Below are 25,981 nucleotides of genomic sequence, written 5' to 3' on the forward strand. Positions count from 1 at the left end.
GGTAAGTGATCAAAGTTTTACCATCACAGCCGATTTCATTAAAGCATATGATAGAGTGCTAATGTAATATGATACAGTGATAATTAATGAATCTTAACTAGTGTAAAATAAACCTTGAAGTTGACCTCTTTGCTGTTTAGTCAGCTGATCTTTGTTTAAAAGGATAAATTACGAGATAATATTGATCATTTCAAATAAAACAAAGAAAGATGGACTGAAAAAACACAAGACAAACCATCCAATATTTTATCCCTATTGAGAAATTAGAAATGAGTTATTGATTCAATATAGGTAACACAAAAAGGTGAAATGTACTCATTACTTAGTGAACCTTTTATTATTCATTACAGGGAAACTTTGACGTCTTCTGTCTGCAACTTTATGTTAAGTTATAATTATGTTGAAAACTTGAATCACTGAGTCATTTAATGAAACTGATTTATTAAAGCAAAGAACTAAGTGTTCCACAGACAAAGACGTGATCCTTTAACTCCTGCGTCGTCCTTGTATGAAGGAGAATCAGTGACTCTTCACTGTAGACATGGAGACCAGAGAAAGGAGAAGAATGCTGACTTCTACAAAGACAAAACTCTTATTGAGATGGACACAGAATATTTGAGTTGTAAGATTAGTTAATATGTTTAAAGTATAACAATAACACCATTAGTTAATATGTTTAAAGTAGGGCCAGGACTTTAGCGTGTTAATTACGATTAATTAATTACAATGTGAATTAAGATTAATTAATTACACAAAAAATAACACATTAAACATTTTTTACGCATTTTTACACTTATTTTTTGCACCGCGGAACGTTTCTCACTGGATGAGTTTCGGGGGGACCGGTTATACTGGAGCACCAACTAGCGTTCATGACTTCAGACAACAACAAACCACAGTGAACATGAACGAAGAAGCTGACGAGACCGTGTCGGGTGGCCCCGTGAATGGGAAATCTTATTATAATAAACACACGGATGGAAGCGTCGATAAGAGCGTGGTTGTGTGCAAGCTATGCAACAAGGAATTCACATTGAGCTTCAAGTATCACCTCAACGCAAAACAATTAGCAGCTAGCGTGGACCAGATGACTGGTTTAAGGACCAGGGTAACTAAGTCCACGTCTGAAAAAATGTTCTGAATGTACTTGAAAGTATTGGTCTACTTAAAAAAACATAGTTTACAGAAGGTCTACTTACCTATAGGCTACCTGAATTTCTGAAAGTACTATATTTCTAAATATGCTATTGCTACACTTGTCTGCTGGAATTGGTTGAACAAAAATAAAAATGTGAAAAAAATTACGTCTCACTGTTCTCAGGTCAAATATTTATGCAATTAAAATGCGATTAATTTTGATTAATTAATTACAAAGCCTCGAATTAATTAGATTCATATTTTTAATCGAGTCCCGGCCCTAGTTTAAAGTGTACCATTAACACCATTAGTCAATATGCTTGAAGAAACGGATGGAGGACATCAGCCGTGAAAGTAATCCACCAAGGACTCATCATCACAACACGTCTTTATTCTGTGAAACCTCTCTCCAACAGCTGTCCCTCAGCCTGTCCTCACAGTGTCTCCATCATGGACGAGTCCTGGAGACTCAGTGACTCTGACCTGCAGGGTTGAACCTCCGTTCGCAGGATGGAGGTTCTTCTGGTTTAAGGCTGTTCACAAACGGTCCCTCTACTACTACACCTTTGATCTTCTAGATGGTAGCACCGCTGGGACTGAACAGGGTTCCTACATTCTTCATGGACAGACACACACAGCAGGATATGCGTGCACAGCTGGAAGAGGAGATCCTATGATTCACACTCCGTATAGTGATGTGATGTTTGTCTGGTCTGGAGGTGAGTTTGTTCAGACTTTTATATTCTTGCAGAGAAGAGAAGAAATCTTTTTGTGTTGACATTTTCCTCTCAAACATCAAATGTCGAGTTTTCCAAACTTCTTTCTAAAGTAAAGTAGTGTTGCTAGATGATTCTTCTGCTGGATTGGACTGCATTTTGAATAGAATATGAACCTCCTGTTTATTTTCACACACAATTTGTTTGTTATAATTTAAAACTTTTGACTTCAAATATTTATAATCCAATCTTGTAAGGCTAAGACATTTTTCACTGATGCTTTGTATTCACCACCAATTTACAAGATTATAAACTTAATAAAAAACCAGGTTCATTTCCAAGATGCTCGATTTAATCTCTATTGTTGGTCCTGTGTGTGTCTCCTAATGATGTGTCTTCAGGTGTGAATCCAGCAGCGTCTCTCACAGTGAGTCCTCACAGACTGCAGCACTTCAGCACAGAGTCACTGTCACTGAGCTGTGAGGGAACCTCTACTGAGTGGAGAGTGGTGAAGGCTGATGGATCTGGCTTCATGTCATCCTGTGCTTACTGGGGAGAAATGACTGGATCCACATGCAACACCGACATCAGAGCGAGTAGTGGAGTGTACTGGTGTGAGTCTGAAACCCAGTGCAGCAATGCAGCCAACATCACTATACACAGTGAGTTTATATTCAAAGGTTTTTATTAGTGCTGTCGGTTAAATGCGCTATTAACGACCTAAACGCAAACCCATTTTAACAACGGCAATTTTTTAACGGGAGATTAAGGTTTTCTTAAAAACAAAAATACAATTATTTGGGGGGGGGGGCGGGTGGGGGGTGGTGGATGACTGTTGCTGAAAAATGTCAACAGGCTTTTCTGTTTGAGTAGCTAGCTGTTTGAGTAAGCATTTGCATAAAGTCCACTCTTCTATGTTTATAAGAGCATTAAAATGAAAAAAATGGGAAAAAAATGAATGAAGGGAGACTTAGAAAAAAATTGTGATTTGCGATTAATTGTGATACATTTTAACTAACATGAATGTGATTAATCGCTATTTTAATTGTTTGACAGCACTTGTTTTTATCACCTCTGTCAAACAATTAAAATATTTGTAACCTAACTGTTTGAAAATTCGAAAATTTGACTGACATTAATTAATTAATTTAATCGTTCAAAATTAATCCCAATTCATCGCAAACATAAAGGTCCCTTAAATGATTTTTTTCCATATTTTTTTCATTTTAATCAAAACATGGAAGAGTGGACTTCATGCAAATGTTTTATTTTACTGAAAAACAACATTTGCCAAACAGGGTGGTACAAAATAAAAAAGTGCCCATTTCAGGTAAAGAAGGACTCAGCCTACTGAAGAAGGAGGCCTTCCAAAAGCTGATTTATTTTGTAATATGTGTGTTACAGTCCGATGTAGAAAAGGTATAACTGCATTAGACGTTATTTTAAACTAAACTATTTTCAACATGTAACATGAGCAGCAGTGAAAGGTGAATGTTGTGTGATTAAGAATTCATGCAAGTGTATTTGAGTGTATGTGTTGTAGTACTTGTGTATCTTTTCATGGTTGTGTGTACTTATGTGTAGATCCTGAAGAAGCAGCACCACACTCTCTGTTTCCCCTGCTGTTGGTTGTTGGTCTGGTTTCCGGAGTTTTACTGATTCTTCTCCTGCTGTTTCTGTGTCGCTACAGAAAGTCAAAAGGTGAGATCTTTTCCTTCTATTAGACTGATTTCACTGAAATAAGACAGTCACAGATATTATTACACACACTAATTAATGAACCATTTTCTTCCAGCTTCAAGCCTCAGCAGGTTGGTACAAGCCTCTCTTCTCTCACTCTGAACATGACAGCAGGACTTTACATGTTCCTCATTCAATCCTCTGTATTTACCTCATGTTTTGGACCCACAAGGTCTCAGGGGACCAATCAGAGCCCAGCTACAGACCACATGGTCAACCAGGTTGTTACTGAAGACGGACATTACGATTCTCTTCTGCATGGTCAGCTTTAATCTTGATTTATTTAATATTATGTTCTTAACTTTAATGACATTTGCATATCTAGTTATCTGTTTGAGAAGATTAAATAATCCATTCAAAGTGGTTCAAATGATTGAATGACCTTGTCTTCATCCTCACTGCTCTGCAGGTGATTCTTGTGTCTATGAAACACTCAGAGCCTCTGAAGAACGTGAACATGGTGCAGTACATCCTGTTAAAATACTAGAATCAGATGATCAAGTGACTGGTTGACCAGCCTTTAAATTAAAGACAAAGTGTATCGATGATGTCACAGACTCTGTGTTTAAGCTTTAAGACATTGATGGCTAATGTGAACACTTCTATAAGGGATCAACCTGCAGTAGTTGAGATGCTTTTGTAGGCCAGCAGAGCTTTAATAGAGGAGAATAAAGTGTCTCTTCATGCATTCATCTGATCCTTCTAACAGGGACGAATGATGAACCAGAGCAGAGTGTTTACTGTACGTATTGTTTTTTCTCCTCAGTCACTTTTTTAAAGCTATAGTAGAAAACTTTGAATGGAGGCTGGTTTAAAAAGCAGAAAAAAGCAGTTTGGTGTCTTTGAGCTTCAGTCCGTTGGTGATTTTATTCAATATGAAGTCATCTTTTATTTTTGACTAAAAAAAAACGTTACACATTTAATCTCTATTTGTCCAACATTGATGCTCTATAGTCTCTTTCAAAAAGGTTTAACAGGCGCTGCTTGAATTTGATCTTCATCTGTTTGTGTTTAATACATTTTGTAATGTTTGATCATTTTTATACATCAATAAACTTGCAATAAACCAGTCATTTCTTTAATAAATATTATTAGAAGAGAGGGAACATATGTCCACATGCTCCTCCTGCATCACATTAGTAAGACTCATATAGAAACAAATGCAAATGTCTCTTTAAAATAGTCACTACAGTTGAGTGTCTTACAGCTGAATTTTTATTTTCCCACATTGTCATTGATAAAAAGTTTCACGTGAAGTATTTGACCTGCTCATGTTTTTATCTAATTAAACAGGAATAGATCACAGCATCTATTGATGAATTGGATATAATAGGTAATTGGAGGTAACACCATAATTACAGATGATGAATGGCACAAATCTTTAAGTCCAACCTGAAGAGTGTTTAGCTGGAAGTTAAGAATGAGATATTTTAAAACACCTCTAGTACTGTAAGTATGACAGGAAGTATTCCCTCTTTAACGTAGAGGTTGGGGTCCAAAAGGAGACTTTTCTCACATTTTCTGGGATGGCCCTAAATTGCAGAAGTTCTGGGAGGATCTTGAATATAAGACAGTTCAATCGACCCTCAGCAGCTGACTTTGGGAACGACACCTTCAGGTGTGCTTGGGGGAAACAAACTGTATGGGATCAGCACTTCGACAGGTAACTGGCTCAGGCCCCGCCCACCTCCCGGGGACCAGGGGCTGCAGGCCCCGCCCACCGCCCGATGACCAGAGGCTGCAGTCCCGCCTACCTCTTGGGGATCAGAGGCTGCAGGCCCCGCCCACCTCCCGATGACCAGAGGCTGCAGTCCCGCCTACCTCTTGGGGATCAGAGGCTGCAGGCCCCGCCCACCTCCCAGGGACCAGAGGCTGCAGGCCCTGCCCACCTCCTGGGGATCAGAGGGTGCAGGCCCCGCCCACCTCCCGGGGACCAGAGGCTGCAGGCCCCGCCCCCTTTCCGGGGACCAGAGGCTGCAGGCCCCACCCCCTTTCTGGGGACCAGAGGCTGCAGGCTGAGAGGAGGCCACGTCCAAGGTGCTTTTTGACGTTTCGCTATGTGAAGTAACATTGCTTTATGAATGGCTCCTTCACCTCGAGATGTTCCTGGTTTGACTTCAGAAGGAACAACTTCCTCTGCTGCTACACATCTGGATTGTGCTCTTTATTAAAGAGAGGAGAGGAAGCGCATAGCAAACTGCTGTTTAGATTCAACAACTATTAGACAGTAACAGGCCGCGTCGTCTCCCACGTGAGGATGGAGCCCTCTCACATCGGACAGCCTGATTGGACAGAAGACTGCTCTCATAAGGAGAAGGACAGACAGGTCCTCGGTGAATAATCCCCCCTCCACCTTCCCGCGAAGCCGAGTGGCAGACGTCAGGGATCCAAGTGTCGGCGGTATACTTGGACTGCGTGAAGGTTGAGTGCACGTAGGGATTAGTGGGACGAGGCGTTTGAAGTGGGGATTAAATTCTTACACCCCCCGTGTGCCTCTTTTCTTCATTGGGCCCGAGCAGCTGGAGGGAGAGAGGACAGAGCTGTTCATTCGGGTTCTTTTTCAACCACAAACGCGTCTCCGCGTTGGTGCAAGAGGTTCGTGGCAGACCTCGTAAAATGGTCACATGACAATAAACGGCTTCTCCACTTGTCTTAATGACCAGATTTAAATTCCGTGGACAGGTAGAATTCAGTTTTTTGAAGCATGAAATAGAGAAGAACTTTTGAAAACTATTAGTTGAGTGAAAAACGCAACGAATCAGCTTTTGTCTTTTCTCAGGTTTCTACCTCATTTTGAGAAGTGGAGCTATTGAGGCCTGAGAGCAATGGTCTAATAAATCTAAATCCAAGTCTACTAGATAACGTTCACTTGGCTTCAGCTCTCGTTCCCTCAGGTTTGTTCTTGTTATCTGTGCCCCGGCTGCTATTAACAATTTGCACGGCACACTTGATATATTCAGGCACTCAAAACTAAATGCTCCTCCATCATTTCTCCCATTACACGCCCGCCAAGTCTGTTGCTTTTTTTCCTGTCAATATTGAGTCAGAATGCAAATCAAACATTCAAACAGTCGAATGCAGCAACTCGACGACAACTGCATTTAGCGGCGAATACACACACACACACGCAGCAGAGCCTCACCCCACACACAACAGCGGAGGAGATAAAGATGCGCACCTGTTTCCCGTCGTCAATCACCATCAGTCCTCGGCGCGGTGACACCGTTAAACGCGTGTTCCTCACTCACGTAAACACACCAGATGAATGCTGTGATTAACCTCATCTCCCCCCCCCGGCAGGTGCTCCCGTTTCAGGGCCACATTTTAAACGTGCTTCACGGCACAGAGAGCTGAACCCGTGATATCCGTTACATTCAGTAACCCAACACAATCCATTTGGAGCCAAACGAGAGGTAAACGAGGGAATCTGTAACGCGGAGCAGAAAGGATGGGACTTTGCTTCATCCTCTACCTGCCTGCATTACAGGGTGGAACACACTAGCTTTTCAATGAGCTCAAGCCAAGAATAACACAAAAAAACATGTCACCATCCAATTCATGTGACAAGTTGAGAGCCTCCCGGGACAAACATGACACGCATCAAGGGGCTCAGGCCAGCAGGTAGGGAGAGAGAGATTCAATTTAAATTAAATTCATTAAATTTAATCAGTGTTCCTTGTGCCCACTTTGTGTTTTTGAAGCCTTTCAGTGTTTTGTATTCTGTATTTTTAAATGATTACTGATGACTAACAGTTGGATAAGTAATTTAAAACATTTCCTTTGTCCAAATAATAATAATAAAACCCCAAGAGAGCATATACATACCCGTGGCATCATTTTAGAATCATCTACTTGATCTTAACGTTTCCCGATCATCTGCCACCTTTTTTCATTGAATCGGGAATCAGGAAGCGTTTATTGCCATTATATGTCAGACATACATGGAGATTGACTTGGCGGTTGGTGCATGACGGAAGACAAGTACAATAATGACAACGTAGTGCAGCAATAAGATAAAAATAAAATAAAAGTATAATAAAATATATGCTATGGGTTAGTACGCTAAAGCGTCTTGTTTGAAGCCATTGAAGCCACACACACACACACACACACACACACACACAAGCTTTCATGGCCCATTCGAGCTCCGTCAAAGCCTCCCGTTCCCCCAACAGGACTCGTGCTCCTCATCATCATCGGGGGGGGGGGGGGAAACTCGACAGCAGTTTATGCACAAGCTGCGATTGTCAATGAGGTCGTTTCATCACGCAGGGAGCGGATCTGCTTTCTTCCCCCGATTCCCTCCTCACACGCCATCATCAACGCAACCACTCGAATGCACTGATTATTACATTTAAAAGAGGACGGTTCACGATGCAGGATGATCCCGACAATTTGGGATTCCGTGTCAATGTGCCTTTGATTAAAGAGCTCACACACACGTGAATGTTTTGGAACAAATTGCAGAACCTCTGAACGCTCTGCAGAAAAACGTAAAGGCAAATGTCATATTTTGTTTTGAAAAGAAGAAAAAAAAAAATAAGGCGGGTCTGAATATAACAGACAGGGTTTAAAATGCATCTGCATTGTTTACATGATTTGAAGAGGTTAGTTCACAGCACGGACCCCGCCCCCCCCAGCAGTCAAAGGTCTCCTCTTTGTATTCTCCACTCATCTGACATTTAGTTCCCTCCTCGTCACGAGCCCCGTTTAAATCAATAATACTGTCTCTGACGCGAGGGGCATGACGTTTGAGGGTGTCACACACACACACTTTTGGCGAGAGTTCAGGGGGGAGATATATTTGCAAATAAAACGCTTCTGACAGTAAAAACACAATTACGTTTCAAAAAAGTTTTGCAAGGAGCTGCACGGCCTTCGTTTCGTTTGTTTTGCTTCTGTGCAAACCATTTAGCATTTGACAAATGCAGCAGCTCTGTGAGAGCCTTTGAGATTTCCTGGTCCTCAGCGCTGAGACGAGGACACACACCTGGCTGTGCTGCCGATGGAGTGATGGAGGTGAGTTAATCATGGGGGGGGGGGGGGTGTTGTAATAGGCGGGATCGCGGTACGTGAGACTTCCTCCGACGCACTAATTTGTTTTCTTGAGCTGCAACACGCAATTATCTACGCAAACACATTCGCTCCTTTTGGAAAGTGGGTTTGGTTTTGCGTTTCTTTGCCTCTTTAACGCTTTTAATTAGAACTCCAAGTAGCAGATCTGTGATGTGTGAGCTGAACCAATTTGGCTTTAACTTTTTAAGCCAACTTTCTTTTCCAGTAATGTTGTTAAGTGCTGACTGACTCCAACATTTAAAAAACCGAGGCTCACACAAAGCAGACAAAAAGTGGAACAGCACCAGGAAATGATGTTTTTTGACACTAAACAAAAAAAAGATGTAACATTTTAATTAATCAGCTTTTGAGGTGCCGTCTGAAAGTAAAGCTAAGTGGAGGAAAAAAAATAAAGAAGCAAACTCATCAAATGTACAAAAAGGTTGACACTGTGTAGTGTTTTAACACAAAAGAGAAATGCAATTAACTGTTTGGAAGTACAAGGAAATCAAAGGAGATGAGAGCAAATATATTAATTATATTAATCAAACCCCGATGCCCTTTCTATCAATTTGTTTTGCATTGAACATTTGAGGATTCCTTGAACTATCACCTACAAGTGTAAACTTTTGATTTCCATTGTTGCATCGCACTACGATTGTGTCCATTGAAAAGAGTGAGACATTTTAATATTTCAAGTATTCTTTATTTTGAAATGGTTGCTACATACTCAAAACAATTAATAGATGTAAATGTGGAAGTGGTTTGTCTTAAATCTGATTCCTGTATCAAGTATTCAACGTGATTTAAAAACTGCAAAATGTTCATCGCACATCACTTTGCTAAACCCATCCCTCCGTGAGTCATATTCACAATATTAATGAAGCTTTTACATTTCGTCCATCAGAAGCCAGCCAGTGGCACAAAGGTCGTGACCCCCGGGATTGTTAAATTAAAGCGCTCTGACAAAAGGAAGCTCAAGTGTGAATGAAGGCGTCAGTCCGCAGGAGCCCCCCCCCCCCGCCGACTCACCTGCTGACCCCCACACATAAGAAAACAAGCATTATTTCAAACTCGACAGTTCAGAACGATGGCTAATTATTCACGGCGAAATTAAACATTTTGGACGTTGTCAAGTGGGGGAAAAAATTAATGAAAGGTGAATGAAAACCAAGGATCGGGTGTGAAAAAATGGGAGAAATTAAAGGATATATCTGACTTTTGTGAAGCAGAATAATAAAAATGACCATAAACTTTATTAACTAAATGCGTGGTAGAATGAATCGCACTTAAATGTAGATGATCGAACAGATAACTTAAGTAGAATAGGAAATGACCCCCCACCCCCCTTGACTCCTATGATGTTCTGCTGTCTTCTAGTGCAGTGCACACACATCTAGCCTCTACCTGCTCCTGTGGCCTGCGGGGCACGACTGAGGCAGGTTTAAAGCGATGTCCCTCAGACTGTCCCTCTCCTCCCGGATCTCCTGCAGGTCCTGCTCGATGACGGACATCCTGCTGTGCTGCTCCTCGGCGGCCGACTGCAGCCTCCGGATCTTGGAGCCCAGCGCCGGGCTCTCGACGCTCCCGCGCAGCACCCCCAGGCGCCGCGCCGTCTCCTCCAGAATGCGGTCGAAGCGCGCCAGCGGCACGTTCCCGTCTGGCCGCGGCGACAGGCGAGGGAGAGGAGAGTTTTTTTAAAATATTTTTTATTGAGAAAGAGGAAACTACAGATGGAGGCGTCGTGAGTGATTCAAGCGGCCGTCATGACCCAATTAGAGCGATTTGGTCGCTGGCCTCTCAGTCGCGTCAGCGTGAGCACCTCAGAGAACACTTTATGTAACATATGCTTTAATGAACAGGTAATATGTCAGAAAGATGCCCCCTGAATAACTAAAAAGGAAACGCTCCCGGGCCTCGTGAACTGCCTTCGTCCTGGCAAAACCAATCCGAGAAATATTTCCATGTTAAAACGAGGCGAAAAACGACACCGAGCTCTTCAGTGATCTTTTATGAAGATTTACGAGGAAGAGACTCACCGATGCTGCTGATTAGCTCGGTCAGTGTAGCGGAATAGGCCTTTAGCTGGAGCTCGGCTGCCTCCATGTCCTCCACAACGCTGGCCAGGGACACCTCGGGCTGGAGATGAGAAGAAGAAGCTCTAGAAACAGGAAGAACAGATCAATATCCCGCCGTTTGCGATGCGAGGCACCTCCGAGGGGACCCGGGAGCGCAGCGAGTCAGCCAGCGTCTCCTGCTCAGCCAGCTGCTGTAAAGCAGGCTCCATGTGGGAGTCCAGGTGAGCAGACGCGGTCCTGGCCTGCTTGGCCTGGCTCAGAATGGCTTTGGATTCCTGCACACAGAGGGACAACGAGAGAGAGGGAGTATAGAACCAACTAAATAACTAAAATTGACGCGCCTTGCTGCCTAAACCCGACAGAAACGAACCTTTGCCACAGCGTGTGCTCTCCTTTCCGCTTCCTCCGTGGCGTTGCCGGAGAGGCTTGAGTTCTCCAGCGCCGGTTTCAGCATCTTCTCAATTTGTGAGACCCTTTTCCTGACGTCTGCTAGAACCTTCTCCTCCAGGGGTCTCGTCTTCTTCATGGCCGCCTTGGTCTGGGTCTGCCGGCGGGGAAACTCCCTCACCATGTCTGAGTGGAGGAGAAAAGAAAACTTGAAGTGGATAATTGTCATTTTTGTTCCTGTACAATCATGACACTTGAACGGTCACTTTGTGTTATTCATGTCTTCTCTCCCGTTAAGGAGACAATATAAATAGATGACTCACATTACTTGCTTTAAATTAAAGAGGACAAGGACATCGAGAGCGTCAAATGAATAAATCCTGATCGGTGCATGAATGTATGAGACATATTTCCAAATGAGTCCCAGTGGGAAGAGCTCAGGCAGCATCACAAACACAGATATATCTCATCTGGCACGACCATTAGTGTTCAAACAGGGGGGAATATTTGTGCTTTGATTCATGGTGAAAAGCTGATAAAGAAAATAGGCATTCGGGGATTTCAAGACATATTCAGCTTTCAAATGAATTCTAAAAACGGTGGATTCAAATAGATCATCGCCTACCGGCTGAATAACGTCATTATTCATCCTCATTCTGTGCCGCTATACGAATAAAACGAGGTCTGAGGAGAAAAAGTCCCTTAAGATTCTCGACACGGATCATAAACCGTCAGTCGATGCTGTAAAGACGCTGCTGCATTCAATAAAATGACAATTAGGTCAAAATGTTACAACAGTGACGGCGTGTGATTCAAATGGCTCTTGTATTGCTTTCCAGTCTCTGATCTTGACATTTCCATTTGAGTAGAATAAGTCACAGCGTCGGGCTGCAGAAGAGAAGAGACTCACATTGCAGTTCCCGATGCAGGGCGATGGCGTCGGACTCCACCTCTTTCCCCGTCACCACGGACGACAGAGCCACGACCTTTGCCCCCTCAGCGCGAGCTCGCGTCTTAAAAAGCGGAAGACACGCGAGAGGAAACGCAACCTCAGCGGAGGTGTGTCCAAAAACCCACAACAACAACTGATATGAAGGCAAAAAAAATGAAAATGTACTATACATTCAAAGTATTAAAGACACAAAGTCACGTATTAGACTCACCTCACTAATGTCAACCACCGCCTCCATCTTTTCCCCGGCAGCGCGTTTCAGAGGCTCCGCCTCCTCTCTGATCTTTCCGATGAGCTCGTCCTTCATCTGAATCTGCTGGTCCAGCTCTTCTTTTTGTCTTAGCAGGTCCTCCCCCGTCTAAACGGGAAGCACAAATCCACCAAGCGTTAACCAAAAAGAAGAAATCCCACTTCTAGAAAACATTGTGCCTTTAATCATCCATTTTCAGGGGGGCGAATTGGCCCATTTCTGTGTCCTTTTTACAATGTTTGGTCTGCCCAGAGAGGCTGCTGTGTTTAATCACCCACCCCTGGAATAACACGTACCCCCCCTCCATGAGCAGCAAATCCTGACAGGATCCTCTCTACTGCGCCTTCTCAGTGTCCCCCTCTGCTTGCCAATTGTTAAATAAGGGGGGGGGGAAATGATACGGAGGGAGCTACCCACTCTCCAAAGGATGAGGTACTTTGTCTGTACCTGTATATTAGCCTAGTTACATGTCCCAAAAGGGTTCTCAGATCCAATATGTTCAGCTCTAATGAGACCAAATGACCCACAAATGGGTCCATAATGTAACATAATAGTGCCCAGAATCCCATTCATGCACTGCAGGCGCTGTCCACGCTGACCGGTGCCGTGCGGTTGGTCGGGGGCGGTTGGTCCGGCTCGGGCGTCTGACGCAAGGAGGACGACGTGATGTTACCCAGGGCGGGCTTCAGACCAGCCGCCTCCCCCCGCAGGGCCAGCTGTAGGGCGGCGGCGGCGTCGTCAACCCGCGACGTCAGGTCGGCCCTCTGCCGCCGCATCCGCGTTATCCTGAGAGGAAAAGGCGTTGTGAGGTGCAGTACTGTAACGCAGCCTATTACACTTGATTTATAAACCGTTACAATGATGAACAGAGATTCCACGCTTCTCATTATGACTCATTGGAGCAAAACATATTTTACACCACGACTCGGTACATTCAATTTCACAACGTTAGTAAGACGAATTAAAAAAAAAAAAAAAAAAAAAAAAACGCACGCCGTGCCGTATTGAAAATCAATATGAATGTGGGGGAAAGACAAGGCAGCCGTTTATAACAGAGTAAAGAGGATTAAAAGGTACGGCGGAAATTGTGCAGGGAAAGCGTGATGGATTGTGGTGAGGTGTTGGGCACAGCGCAGTGGATGTTAAAGTGCCATTTTCATCACCTCCACAGCTGCAATAATATCCCATCTGTTTTGCCTCAGCAGAGCAGGAACACACGGCATCACAGCATGACACTTTCTTTTTTTTTTTTTTCTTTTCTTCTAATCCTGCATTCAGCAACGAGCTCACATTCTTCTCTCGGGGTGGTTAAAATTATTCATGTACACAATGATTAATTCAAGCACACTAGTGGAGGATGAAGCCTTTTCAAAACAACCCGTAAGGCACAGATCTGGGAACGTGAAAGTAAAAATACGACAATGTAAAAAAAAGAAGTATTCAATACAAAAGTAAAAAAAAAATACATCTTACACTACATAGAATTGTTTCAATGCATCAGTACTATTCCATTGTTATGGCTGGTCATGGTGAGCAGGTTTTTATACAGATCATTTATGTCTGTTTCTGAATATAAAGGACGATGTTGATTGGTGACACGGACTATTTTAACTAAAAAGGATGGGGGTCCTAACTGCAGCCTTGTAATAGCATCCAGGGCTATTGTTAGCGGCTGGCTGGGTCCTGGGGAAACATGTGTAACAAATACAATTTTATGCCGTCCATCTGTGCATAAACTGCACAAACCGCACACACACACACACACACACACACACACACACACACACACACACAGACACACACACACTGTCATACAGCAGCGGCTCACAGATTACCAACACTCTCCTGAACTGAGCTGACTACTCTTAGAAGAGAATAATCAATTTTGAGTTCCTTCGCTTCTTGCTCTCATCGCGGCCACCGGAGGGCTTTTTGCATCCCTCCGTCTGGCGTTGGGGGGGGATAATCCTCGGAGCAATCACACGCCGGGAGATGCGGCGAGCGTGCGGCAAATCCCAGAAAGCAATAGGCTTACAGTGGAGAGAAGCTGTCCCCCCCCCCCCACCCCCCCCCGTGGCTAAATGTCTCACTCCCAAACTGCAATGTGCTTTAAAAAAGGCTGCTGTGAAGCCGAGGCGTTATGCAGGGGACAGGTGCACTTTGTGAATATACCACGAAAATATACCACGAAAAAAAGCCCAAACAATCCAGCGAGCCGCGCCGTTTTTTGGGGGGATCCTTCAGTAAAGGGACGCCTGGCGCGGGGGCGACGGCGTCTCTGCTCGTGCACGAGTGTGTTTGGGTCTGTGCTCACTGCTCCGTCAGGTTCCCGGCGTACTCCTCCGTGGAGTTGTCCCGCAGAAGATCCTGCAGGAGAGCCAGGGTCCGCTCCGACACGCCGGCCGCCCTGCCGGCCGCGGCCTCGATGTGCTCCGCGGTTTCTCTGTGACTGAAAAGGACGAAGAAGACAAAAAGTGAAAGGAGGACGAAAAAAAAGGGACGGAGGAGCTGAGGAAAACAGAGCGCCCCGGGGGGAGGCCAAAAATGTGTCTCGGCAGCAGCGACTTCCCGATTTCTGTAACTACCAAACACAATAACGCTGCAGACGGCGAGCGGCCGAGGGCATCGATTCGCGGCGGCCTGACCCCGGTGTCGCTGACAAGCCCAAAGACCACAGCGGCAGAGAGAGAGAGAGAGAGAGAGAGAGAGAGGGAGTTCCACCGATTACTCCGGTGGCCTTTTTCTCGTAATTGCGCCATTGATCTGTCCTTACCTTTTCACCAGGGCCCGGGAGTCATTGACCAAAGTGTTCCATTCGTTGGGTTCCGACGCCGCCTCAAAAGGAAAGATCTTGGAAAAAGAGGAAGAGAGGGAAACGCAACGTGCTGAGCGGGGACTGAGAGATGAAACCATAAAGGGAAACACTGTTTCCACATATATCTTGATGATCTAATAGTAGAGAGTGATAGAGAGGCGCTTTTTTTTGCGGTTTGCTCAGAAAAATATGAAAGCAGTTAATTTTTTATCCAGGCCCAGATTAGTACACATAAAATAGATATAATGAAGGGTAGAAGTTAATTAGTATTAGCTTTGTTTAAGATGCTTTTCTGAACTACGAGCCCGATGGCCTGCGGCTTGCTTCAATACTTCCAATAATAAAACTCGTCTAATGAGCCTCAACACTTAAGTATTTTAATGCAAAAGAGTTCAAAGGAAAAAAAATAAGCTCCGTCAGAAATAAATCCCCTCAAGTTCCACCCTGATAAATGTGGTGTACACAGTCGAATGCAGAATTCTTCCTCAAGTTCATTTGAGAAAATGCAAATAAAAATAGGAAAACTGAATCAACAAATTACACTCCTGCATGTTTCCTTTTTTTGGGGGGGTGGGGGGTGGCTGCTCTGCTTATTAATACGGAATTAAATTGCTGCCGCTTTAGGCTTACCCGAGTGATAAGGGCTACGGAGGTACAAAGTGCATAAACACACCCAGACACACAATTAAAATAGACAGTTATGAACTGGCAAAACAAGCCCCGTCTCATCTCCCACAATCTGAATAAAACTGCAGCATATCAATGATAGAAATGATTCATTTCATGGGGCATGCGAACAGTCTTTGGATTTTTCTTTAGAGGGAGACATTTGCCGAGCCAAGGGGGGTGGGGGGGGGGAGGGGGGGGGGGGGGGGAGCGGGTTTTGGATGTGAATAAGAAATATTGTTTTCTGCCTCGGGGAGACTTTGTGATCGATACACAGGAGCTCCACCAAGAGGAGCCAACTGCCGGATCCACGTAATGAGGACAACAAAAAGGAATTGTGTTTTACGCTCGTGGACTCGAACCCTTAAACACAGCTCCTCTGAACCTTTCCTGCACAAAATGATTTTGCCAACCATGTTGTCCAGGTCCAGCGTCGCCTCCTCGAGGCGCTTCTGAGACGCGGCGACCGCGAGCGCGGCTTGTGTGAAGGTGTGACACGCCCCCCTGCTCCCTTCCTCCTTCCTCTTCCTCCTCTCCTTCGCCTCTTCCTCCGTCACGCCGATGCTGCAGTTCAACGCGGATGTAATGCCGTGCAGCTGGGCTAAGAGCGCGCCGTGGGAAGCTCCAAGCAGAGAAAATTGTTTTATGAAGGCCTCCCGAGCCTCTGAAAGAAAGAACAAAAAAAAAAAGAAAAAACACATTAAATCCTTCATGGATTATTTTACCAAGAACATTATTCCTGCAATTCTTTGTGCCTGGAACGCAGTGACACTTCTCTCATGTTCTTTGTGAATTCACACTCATCCTTTCTGTCTACCTGTTTCTACTAAGAACCCCCCCCCCCTTCCTGCTCCAAACCAGAGGGAATTCAGTCCACTTCAGTCACAGTCTCACTTTGTGTTCAGCATATTTTCTCTAGTGTGACTGACTGCGTAGCGCCGAGTACAATTAGTACAGCAACGTGTGGGTGTTACATGCTGCTGGTCTCTCTGACTGTGTGTCACATGAAATGAGAGATAACCAGTGGGGTTTCTTTGGCTCCTGAGATGCTGTTGATCTCACATACTCATTACACCGTTATTGGGCCACCTAGTGTCATAAAGGGCAGGGCTGCTAACTACGAGTGTGTGTGTGTGTGTGTGTGTGTGTTGGGAGGGAGGGAGGGTTTGTAAGACAACTGTTATTGTGATCGCAACTATGATCGTAATAAACCAGGGATTAGAGATGCATCGGCTGTCACATAAATAGGGATTAAGTTGGTCACACGGCGCCTTGTTCTATATTGTTATGATTTGTCTCCATTTGGCCTGTGCAGCTGAGCCTGTAAGCCCTTTCCCCTCCAAAGATAATGAGGATGTATCAGCATTGTGTTCGGTAATCGGGAGAGGTTAGCATTGTTGCCTTCTTCCCGATTTAATCGCTTTGCTTTGTTTGATCTGTGACGGTGTCACAACGAGGCGACACACACACACGCACGCCGTCGTGGGCGGTTTCGTGCCTGCTGGTCTCTGCGTGTAGCGATATGTCATGTTATCTTCGCACGGCCCAAATGGGACACGACGTGCGTGTGTGTATGCGGGGGTGTGTGTTGCGTCTTGAAAAGGAGTGAGGGGATTCTGGTCCGGCCGTTACACCTTGGAAGGCCAGGAAATCCTCCAGAGCGTTGGGCAGAGCCTCCTCCCCCTGATACAGCCTGGCCATGTGACCCTTCAGCAGGGGGTGCTGCTGCTTCCCGGATCTCCCTCGGCAGCCAAAGTGAGCCAGCAGCTTCTCCAAATCCTGCAGGCGAGTCCTCATCTTTTCTGCCTGTAGGGTAATTAGCACAGAGATTTAGCAGAGATTTGGCAAATCCAAGACTACCCCAACAAAAAAATATACATGCATCCAGATATGCATTTATTTGTTCAGACATGAGGACTGAGACTTTGATTCTTGGTACAGCATGACATAAAAATGTGGTATTTACAACAGAAAGCAATGAATAAATGAATACCAACAACAGAATAAGGATAAAACACAGTTTTCATAACCACGTCCATTCACACTGTTCCTCTGCGTTGCGCCTGGCCAAAGGAAACGCTCCAGAAGACGACTAGGTTACACTTCTTATAGGAAATGGAATTTTCAGGGGTTGAAAACTGAACGACGGCGTCGCGATTTTGCACCAATTTGTTGACCCTGGAAGAGAAATGGTCGTAGAAGCGGCGCGCCATCTCGCTGTGAGAACACGCCGCGTGTGCATGTGTGTGTCTGTGTGTGTGTGTGTGTGTGGACGTTCGCACAAACGGCGGCGATTGCTGCTCGTAATCGTCGGCGACCACGGCGAGAAAGAGAGCCCACGCGTTCAGTCCAGTAATTCTGCTGTTTGAATGTTTCTGTCTTTTTTCCAAACCTTCCTCCCTTTGCACTCGTTAGTCCTGCGTGCGGAAGCCATGTGAACATTTTTCGAGGAGGTAAGAGGAGTGAGAGGGAGGGAAGCAGAGCCGGCAGGGAGACGGGGGGGGAGTAATTGCAGGAAAAGGCTCGGGCTGTTAACTGAATTGCTAATAGTGTAGAAATCACACCGGGCCTTCAACGCGGGTAGAAGTCGGCCCGGGGAGAGCACGCCGCCCCTGTAACTGGCAAAAAGGATGAATTCAGAGAAAAAGACGGAACATGTCGGTGGTGTTGGATTGACTTCAGGAGGGAAAATCCAGGCAGGGACGGACTACCTTAACAGAAAGAAGCTGCCCAGGAGATCATTGGGGCTAATGTCTCTTTCTGTGCGATCCACAAATTCAAAGGAGCCATACGGCTTTCATGAGGGTCCACAAAGGCACAATGTGAAGGGGGGTGGGGGGGATCGGGCTATTTTAAGATCAAGCCACAGCTTGGATGTAGGGAGAGACGGAAGATGGTGGGGAAATCGTTTGTGTGCTGGCCCGGTCCAACCATAAGACTCACCTTCTCCTTGACGAGGCCGTAGCAAACGGGGCACTCCTCACACTGGTGTGTGGCCCTGCTGTGGAAGTAGTTCATCTCGCATCGGTCACACTTGTAACCCACGGAGCCCCGGCGGCAGTGGCAGGTGCCGTTACCGTGACACTGCATCGAGGTGGAGCCCATTGGGTCACAGTTACAGGCTGCACGGGACACATGGGGAGGGGCGCATTGGACGTTAACAGAGAATTAAGTGCACGGCGCTCGGCGTGTGGTTGCGGTGCCTGGTGGGTGAAGTCCGGCACCTCTGCAGCCTCGCGAGGAGAATCCAAAGAAGCCGACGCGGCAGGAGCCGCACAGGCGCCCCTCCACCCCGGCTCGACACACACACTGCCCTGTGGTGGGATGACACGCCACGGACGGCGAGCCGACCGGATTGCACTTGCACCTGAAGAAGGCGGCGGCGGGGGGGGGGGGGGGGAAACGTGCATTCATTAGCATTTAGAGCTCAGTTCTTTACAGTCTCTTTTAAAAAAGAATCCTACCGAGCGCCTAAGCGGTGGCGTCATACCTCTCACATCCCACGCCTGGCTGGAGGTTGAAGAAGCCGACCTCGCAAGAGCCGCAATCCCGTCCGGTCACGTGGCCGAGGCACTGGCATTCTCCTGTCTGGGGGTGGCACTCATTCACATGTCCAGAGGTTCCTCCAGGATTGCAGCTGCACGCTAGAGGCAAACAATGAAAGCAGGACATTGTTAACTGCCAACATGTTTGTAATGTATCATCGCAGCATGGATACATTTTTATTGATTTGATTCCTTGAGTGCTTGAGGGAAAATTGGATGAAATTGGCAGTGCCTTTTTTTTTTTTTTTATACTCATGAGTTGTGAAAGGCAACAGCTGCAAATGGGGTGAACAAATGACTGTGAGCCAGAAAGATAAAGAGAGTCCAGGGAGGCGGGATGGGGGTTGGGAGAATCAAATAAAAAAAAAAAAGAGATGTAATTGAATAAAACTCCAAAGGCGGCGAGACACCCAAAGAAGCTGTGATGTGCTCATGCTCTGATTTGCTTTATAGTTTAGTTCTGCACGCCTCGGGTCAGAGATCTGTGAGTGGCCTATACGGAATTTGAACTCCTGATCCTTATGAAGGCACCACTCTCCGCGTTCCTTTCACAGCTACACCCAAGGCCACGTGGTCTTTAAAAGAATTCATTCATTTTCCTAGTACTTGACCCTGCCCATCGAGGGTCCAACAGAACAATCAAACTCAAGGACATGAACCTGCATGCCATTACAGCTAGTACACCCACCACCATATTGAGACTATTTAATAGCCAAGTGAAGAGGAAGGTTCTGAATGAGTTGAGTAAGATTTCATGAACAGATGTTTTGATACAGTTTCAGTGGTTTTAACACTTTTCTCTTGTTCTTGATGCAAGAAAGATTCTCATGAAGAAAGTATTTGTTTAAGGTCAACACAGAAACTCTTCACCCCCCCCCCCTCCCTGCTGATGTGGTACTCTGCACATTCTGCAGGGTGAAGGTCAAACACACAGTTTAATGAAGTGAAAGCCCATTTTTTCACCAGTGCTGTTCCACTTCAACATCGTCCTGCAGGAATATACAACTCCTCTCTTCCTCCGTCTTTCTCAATGATCACGACGGAACACGAATCTCAGTGACTCACGCTTGCAACCAGCGGCCTGGTTGAGGGCGTCGCCGTAGAAACCCGGCTGGCAGCGCTGGCAGTGGTCGCCCTCGGTGTGTCTCAGGCATTTCAGGCACTTCCCGGTCATGCGGTCACAAGTCCCCAGCGCGTTGAAGTCCACGTTGCCGCTGCAGTCGCATCGGGCGCACGGGCGAGCCGCGCCCGATTGCCCCAGGGGATCGCCGTGGTAACCGTCTTCGCACATCTGACAGCGCATGCCTACGCGGAGGGGGGGGGGACGACAGGTGTTAAAGGAGCGGGCGGGGATGGACCGCCGCGGGAGGTCGGTTTCGCGCGGGGCGCCCTGCGGCGCCGTCACAACCAGAGCTGACATCAAAACTGACATCAGATGTGTGTGGATCACAGGCGGCGCTGTCGAATGACAGGCCCTGCAAACGAGCCCCTCTAAAGCGCCGCCGTCTTTTCATCGCCAGGCTCTGTCTGTCTGGAAAAGCTCTCGCCCCCTTTGTTCTTGACACAAAGCTCATTATTTACTCTGTGGCGGCGGAATAAAATCATTTTCGCAGTCGGCGAGTTCGTCTCACCCGTCTGTCCCGCGGGGCAGTTGGTGCAGACCACCTGTCCCGTCTTGGCAATTTCGGCACAGCTGGTGAGGCCCGGGCAGGGGCACGGCCGGCAGTCACCGGGCGTGCCAATCACGGCGTTGCCGTGGTAACCGTCCAGGCAGCGCTCGCAGGTCGTCCCGGCGGTGAAGTCTGAGCACTCGCACGCGCCTGCAACGAGAGAGGAATGCAAGCGTTACGGATTCCGATCACACACACGCACACACACACACACACACACAGCCGCTTTTATGTGTTAATGTTTTCCACGCGTATGGGTCTGACACCAGGAGGCCACGCGGGTGGTATTCTCCCCTGTCGCCAGCAGAGTGCGCTGTGTCTCTGACCACAACTAGGCTGAATCCATGCAAACCATTTACTTCAAAGTGCAATTTCGGGGAAAATGAAACACACACACACACACACATCCCCCCCACAGCCCACCGCGGAGGGCGGAAGAAAAGCGAATTCCCACCCGGCTGTAATTGCTTTGGGAAATATAAGAGCCAAATGAAGTCCGAAAGACCTTCAAGAAGTAAAGCCATTTGCCCACCGAGTCGGGGGAGATTACAGACTCTGTGATGTCTTCACAAACACACTGTGGTTTCAAAAGCCTGACAAAATCAACTCAAAGCTCTGAAGCGCTTTGGAGGATTCACGCGGTGCACAGGTACACACATCAAATCTCTGGTTAATTCTCCCCAGTCCATTGAGCCTCATTATACCACATTTCAAGGTAAAATACTGAAAACATTGAAGAAGCCGACATCGTGTCTGATGATGATGCCTACATGCTTTTTGTGCTCGGGCAACTCCTGTGACATAATAAGATGTGGCCTTCTAATTTAACAACTGGCTGACTAGAACACAAAGACGACCACAAAGTCATAAGTGTTTACATCCTTGGAGAAGCACCAAGAAAGAAGCGACTGCCACGCAGCGCAGAAGATCAGAAGACAATAAGCAGAGGGTCATTACCTCTTGAACAGCAATATTTATGCAGTTTCATATGTAACAGATAACAACGGCTGGTTTTGCTGCAAGTAGATATTTAGCATTCCTTCCGTGCTGTAGGTTCTTTTGGCATTTAGTATTCACTTGGTGCCGGCACACCACAGGACTTACAATCATTTGAAATCCCTTTTTAAAGTTTCTGAAAAGACTTGATAACAATGATTATGTTGATTTTTTTTTAAAAATTTTTACCGACATCATCTGGATGCAGGGCGAACATCACTGTCCCCTCGTTGCCTACGGTGGGGTTCGGTGAGCGAATCAGCTCACACCGCCGCGTACAGGAGTAAAAAAAACTATTGGTGGGGGGGGGGGGGGGGTCACTGTGACCGAGGCCCACCGTCTCTAAATGAAGCCCCGTTAGCTTCAGACCTGCGAGTCAAGTACATCGGAAGGAGGCTACAGCGATCACGCCGCCATTAGTGGGTGGGGGGAGGGTGGGGGGGGGAGTAGCGCGCTGCTCGGCGAAGTGTAAACTTCTCGGGCGAAAAAACCATTAGTTTCTCGGAGAGGTGAGGTGACTAATGCATGACTTCCAAGCATGTAATGCCACGCCACTTAGACAGAGTATTTAGTGGCGAGTGGTCTCGTGAAAGTAAATCTTTCTCATCTTTTTTATTTTTTCCCCCCCCCTCCCCCCCACCACGGCACTTCAACGACACTGGACGGCGTGTCCATTTCCCCAAAATGAGCCACGGTGAGCAAGACGGCGGCCCCCACGAAATGTGCTGACTTCGCTGGGCGTGAAGACGAGGGAGCGCGATGCAGAGGAGCCAGCGAGGGGCCTTCCTCCAACGCCATTAGCATTCCATCCAACAAAGAGCCCCCCCGCATGATACCCCTCATCGTCACGCTAATCATTATCACTTCCCAACATCCCCGCAGAATCATTTTTTCTCTTTGCTTTTTTTCCTCGCCCCCCCCCCCAACGAATCCATGAGCGTTCGTTCAGCCTTAATGATTCGGGATTACGCCGAAGCTCCCCTCGGCGCCGCACGCTTCCAACCCCTCCCCCCGATGAATCCACACGATCCGGCTATTCCGCTCCCGCCCTCACGTACAACCCCCCCCCCCCCCCCATCCTCCTCCTCCCTTCAGCTATGGAGCACTGCACCTCAGCTCTCTGCCTGTCGTGTGTGTGTGTTTGTGTGTGTGTGAGAGTGTGTGTTTTGAGACGTTGCCATTACACTCCACAGAGCCACCTGCCCCCTGGTCCCCTGCACTCCTCATTGTGCTCTCTGAAGAAACACACTCACGCGTCCAGGTCTAATGCACTTCATTAAGGAGAAGCCACTTGTGGAGGGGCGCGGATTGGCTGCTTCGGTGTATTACAGCCGCCGAGGCGCTTTCGGAGCAAATGGGGTCGCCGTCAAATTTTTTTTCCTCCCCCCCTCCCCCCCCCCACATTTTCCCTCATCGAGTGGGTTTACACTCGTGCGTCATTCAGGTTTCCTCTCAGACGAAACGCGACGAGTAGCTCCTCCAAAGACATGAAGTTATCATTGTTTGCAGGAGCTTGTAAAGGCTCCGAGGCCACAAAAAGCAGGAAAGGGGAATTAACAAAGAGAAACGCATTTTAAAATACGGGTGCTTTTGTTCAGGAGAAGATAAGAGCGGGCCTCACTTCTGTTTGTTACATTCTCGCCACACTAATCAAATTTATTTACCGACCAAATTGAGTTTCTAAAGATGGTCGCATGTCCTTCGGCACCATCTTGGGAGGTCTCCCCCCCCCAATGTGTGGGGTCTCTGATGAGGTGCGAGCGCAGAAAACAGAAGAAAAACAAGTCCAAAGCAACATGCGGCTCTACGCGAGTAATGCGGCTACTTTGTGCTTCCGCGCGATTGCGAAAGACCTTCAAGGGAAGAATAGTTGATTTCTTTCATGCTTCACACACACACACACAGCGCGAATGTGAAATCCAAAACATGAGCTTTTCATCACATATTTTCCAGGAGGAGGCTTGTCTACTTAGCCCCGGTGGAACATTGAGAGAAAAAAAATAAAAAAATAAGCAGCTCGGGGCCAGGGGAAATGCATTTACTAATGCAGGCAAACGGCCTGTTTTAATGAAGGAAGGGAAGACAACGGAGGGGCTGCAGCTCTGAGGCCTCCGGGGTGAATCTGCAGCGCAAATGTAGGATGGGGATGTCGCTTTCTAATTTAACACAGATGGGTGTGTGTGTGTAGGGGGGGTTGGGGGGGGTGTTGTGCATTCCGTCCCCCCTCGTACATCGTGTACACAGAATGGACGCCGCAGCGCGACCGCGTAATAAAGGCATCAATTCATGCGTCGCACATGGCGGCTGTCGGGCCAGATTGTTGCGTCCGTGGCCCTCGGGGGGGATGAAAACTCCCAACGGCAGTGGCTGTGTTTCATGTTGAGTGGCTCCGGGTCCCTAAGTTGTGTTACGGAGGGGGCTGGGTAAACAATGCACAATGCACCGTTCATCCTACTTGAATCAAATGTCACTGCACTTTAATTTCAGCTGATTTAACAACTTCAAAGAGTTAATTCCAGCCACTCTGGCGGATCAAAATCAGCACGAGACGCAGGTCCGGACCGAAATGCATCCATTAGTTGGACGGAGCTTCCTCATTCACGGTCCACAGATGACAAATCTGACTGTTAACTCAGTGCCACCCGCGGCGTTTCTCAGCATCCGACTGGACGGGTGGGCACAAACAAACCGGTGATACGGATGATCTCCGCTCACTTTTCTTCTAGTGCAATCGTGGTTTGAGAGTGAAGTATTTTTAACAGCTAAGGTTATGACTAAAAGGACTTCTACGGCGACTCCATTAATCAGTCTCTTCAGCTCAGCAGTAAGTTCTTTTCTTTAATTAAGTTCATTGATCTTTAGTTCCCGCTTTGAAAAAAATATTAAATAAATGCATGGTTTATTCATAGCAACACCATATGAAAAATAAATGAATTACAACAACGCACAGGTGTGAATAAATTTACTCAGTTTCAAATGTGAATTCCTAGTTTTTAAAAATTTCCGACACAAACTCCGGCCTCGATGCCCACACACGGCCTTTAAGGTCAATGCAATGCTGTTGCAGAGTGGTTCAGGGAAACAGGCCTTATTTCAGCCTCTAGATCAGTGGTAGAGGATTCTGAATGAGCCCTAATGCTCTGAATACATTATTACCTATAAAATAACGGGCAGGTAGTCATTTCCGTTATTACAGTAATTACAGTACTCCAACCACCGCAGCTACCAGATTTTTTTTTTTACGAGATTTACACAACGGTTTCCATGGCAGCCTGAACACCTAAACACAGAGCGCCAGTGCGTGGAATATTTCACCCGATCCGAGCTGCTAGTTAGTAAACAACGACTTAAAATAATCTTGTTTGGTTGGACGACACCATTCCAAGTCACTATCACTCCAAGTTCAACTCGAGGCCAATATTTAAGCTTTCTTTAATATTAACGTCCAACTTTGAGAAATGATTCAACTTCACATTCTTCTCCTCACCGAGGACCAATGGAAATACGGAAATGAGATTACATCACATTACAATGGCAAAGCCCACGTTCCTACATGTACTCAAGCCTTACACATCTGGTTACTACCACTGACTTTAACTATTCATCAAGCTATTGTTTTTTAATCTAACGGTATTTGAGGTTTTTAATTTAAAAGTTGTGATACAGGGGCTTCACAATACACAGTCCACTGCTTTCTATGCTTCCGCACCACGAACAAAGGAGTCCACCAGGTGATGTGCATTTTCTATGAGAGAGTCTCCTCTCATTGGTTAAACATGCTGGCCTCTGATTTATTATAACCCTCCATGCAGTAGCTTCCCTGTAAGGAGGTGTTGTTTGGTACAACGTCGTACCTGGTAAGGCCTCCGTTCTGTGCTACTTGGGGGCACATTTTGTGCAAGTACATCAATCACGTTCCCAGTGAGGTAATAAAAACGCCGTGGCGCCTCTCTCTGCTACGCTAGGAATACGCT

At 46.4% G+C, this 25,981-nt stretch overlaps 1 protein-coding gene across 1 annotated transcript in view; it reads right to left on the bottom strand.

The window, feature by feature from the left end:
- Positions 1-9,338: 9,338 nt before the first annotated feature.
- Positions 9,339-25,981, bottom strand: part of lamc3 (laminin, gamma 3) — a 66,834-nt gene continuing 50,191 nt past the window's right edge. The window contains exons 13-28 of the mRNA XM_037485188.2: positions 20,973-21,161; positions 20,407-20,646; positions 19,287-19,440; positions 19,021-19,163; positions 18,740-18,918; positions 17,431-17,602; positions 16,210-16,460; positions 15,089-15,165; positions 14,630-14,764; positions 12,915-13,101; positions 12,277-12,423; positions 12,024-12,126; positions 11,097-11,299; positions 10,861-11,001; positions 10,688-10,787; positions 9,339-10,308 (exon numbers count right to left, since the gene is read on the bottom strand). Coding sequence (XP_037341085.2) covers positions 10,052-10,308; positions 10,688-10,787; positions 10,861-11,001; positions 11,097-11,299; positions 12,024-12,126; positions 12,277-12,423; positions 12,915-13,101; positions 14,630-14,764; positions 15,089-15,165; positions 16,210-16,460; positions 17,431-17,602; positions 18,740-18,918; positions 19,021-19,163; positions 19,287-19,440; positions 20,407-20,646; positions 20,973-21,161 — 2,678 coding nt within the window. The 3' untranslated portion in view covers positions 9,339-10,051. The remainder of the gene's footprint in view (positions 10,309-10,687; positions 10,788-10,860; positions 11,002-11,096; positions 11,300-12,023; positions 12,127-12,276; positions 12,424-12,914; positions 13,102-14,629; positions 14,765-15,088; positions 15,166-16,209; positions 16,461-17,430; positions 17,603-18,739; positions 18,919-19,020; positions 19,164-19,286; positions 19,441-20,406; positions 20,647-20,972; positions 21,162-25,981) is intronic.

The sequence above is a fragment of the Pungitius pungitius genome, chromosome 18 (genome assembly GCF_949316345.1).
Source record: "Pungitius pungitius chromosome 18, fPunPun2.1, whole genome shotgun sequence".
Taxonomy (NCBI): domain Eukaryota; kingdom Metazoa; phylum Chordata; class Actinopteri; order Perciformes; family Gasterosteidae; genus Pungitius; species Pungitius pungitius.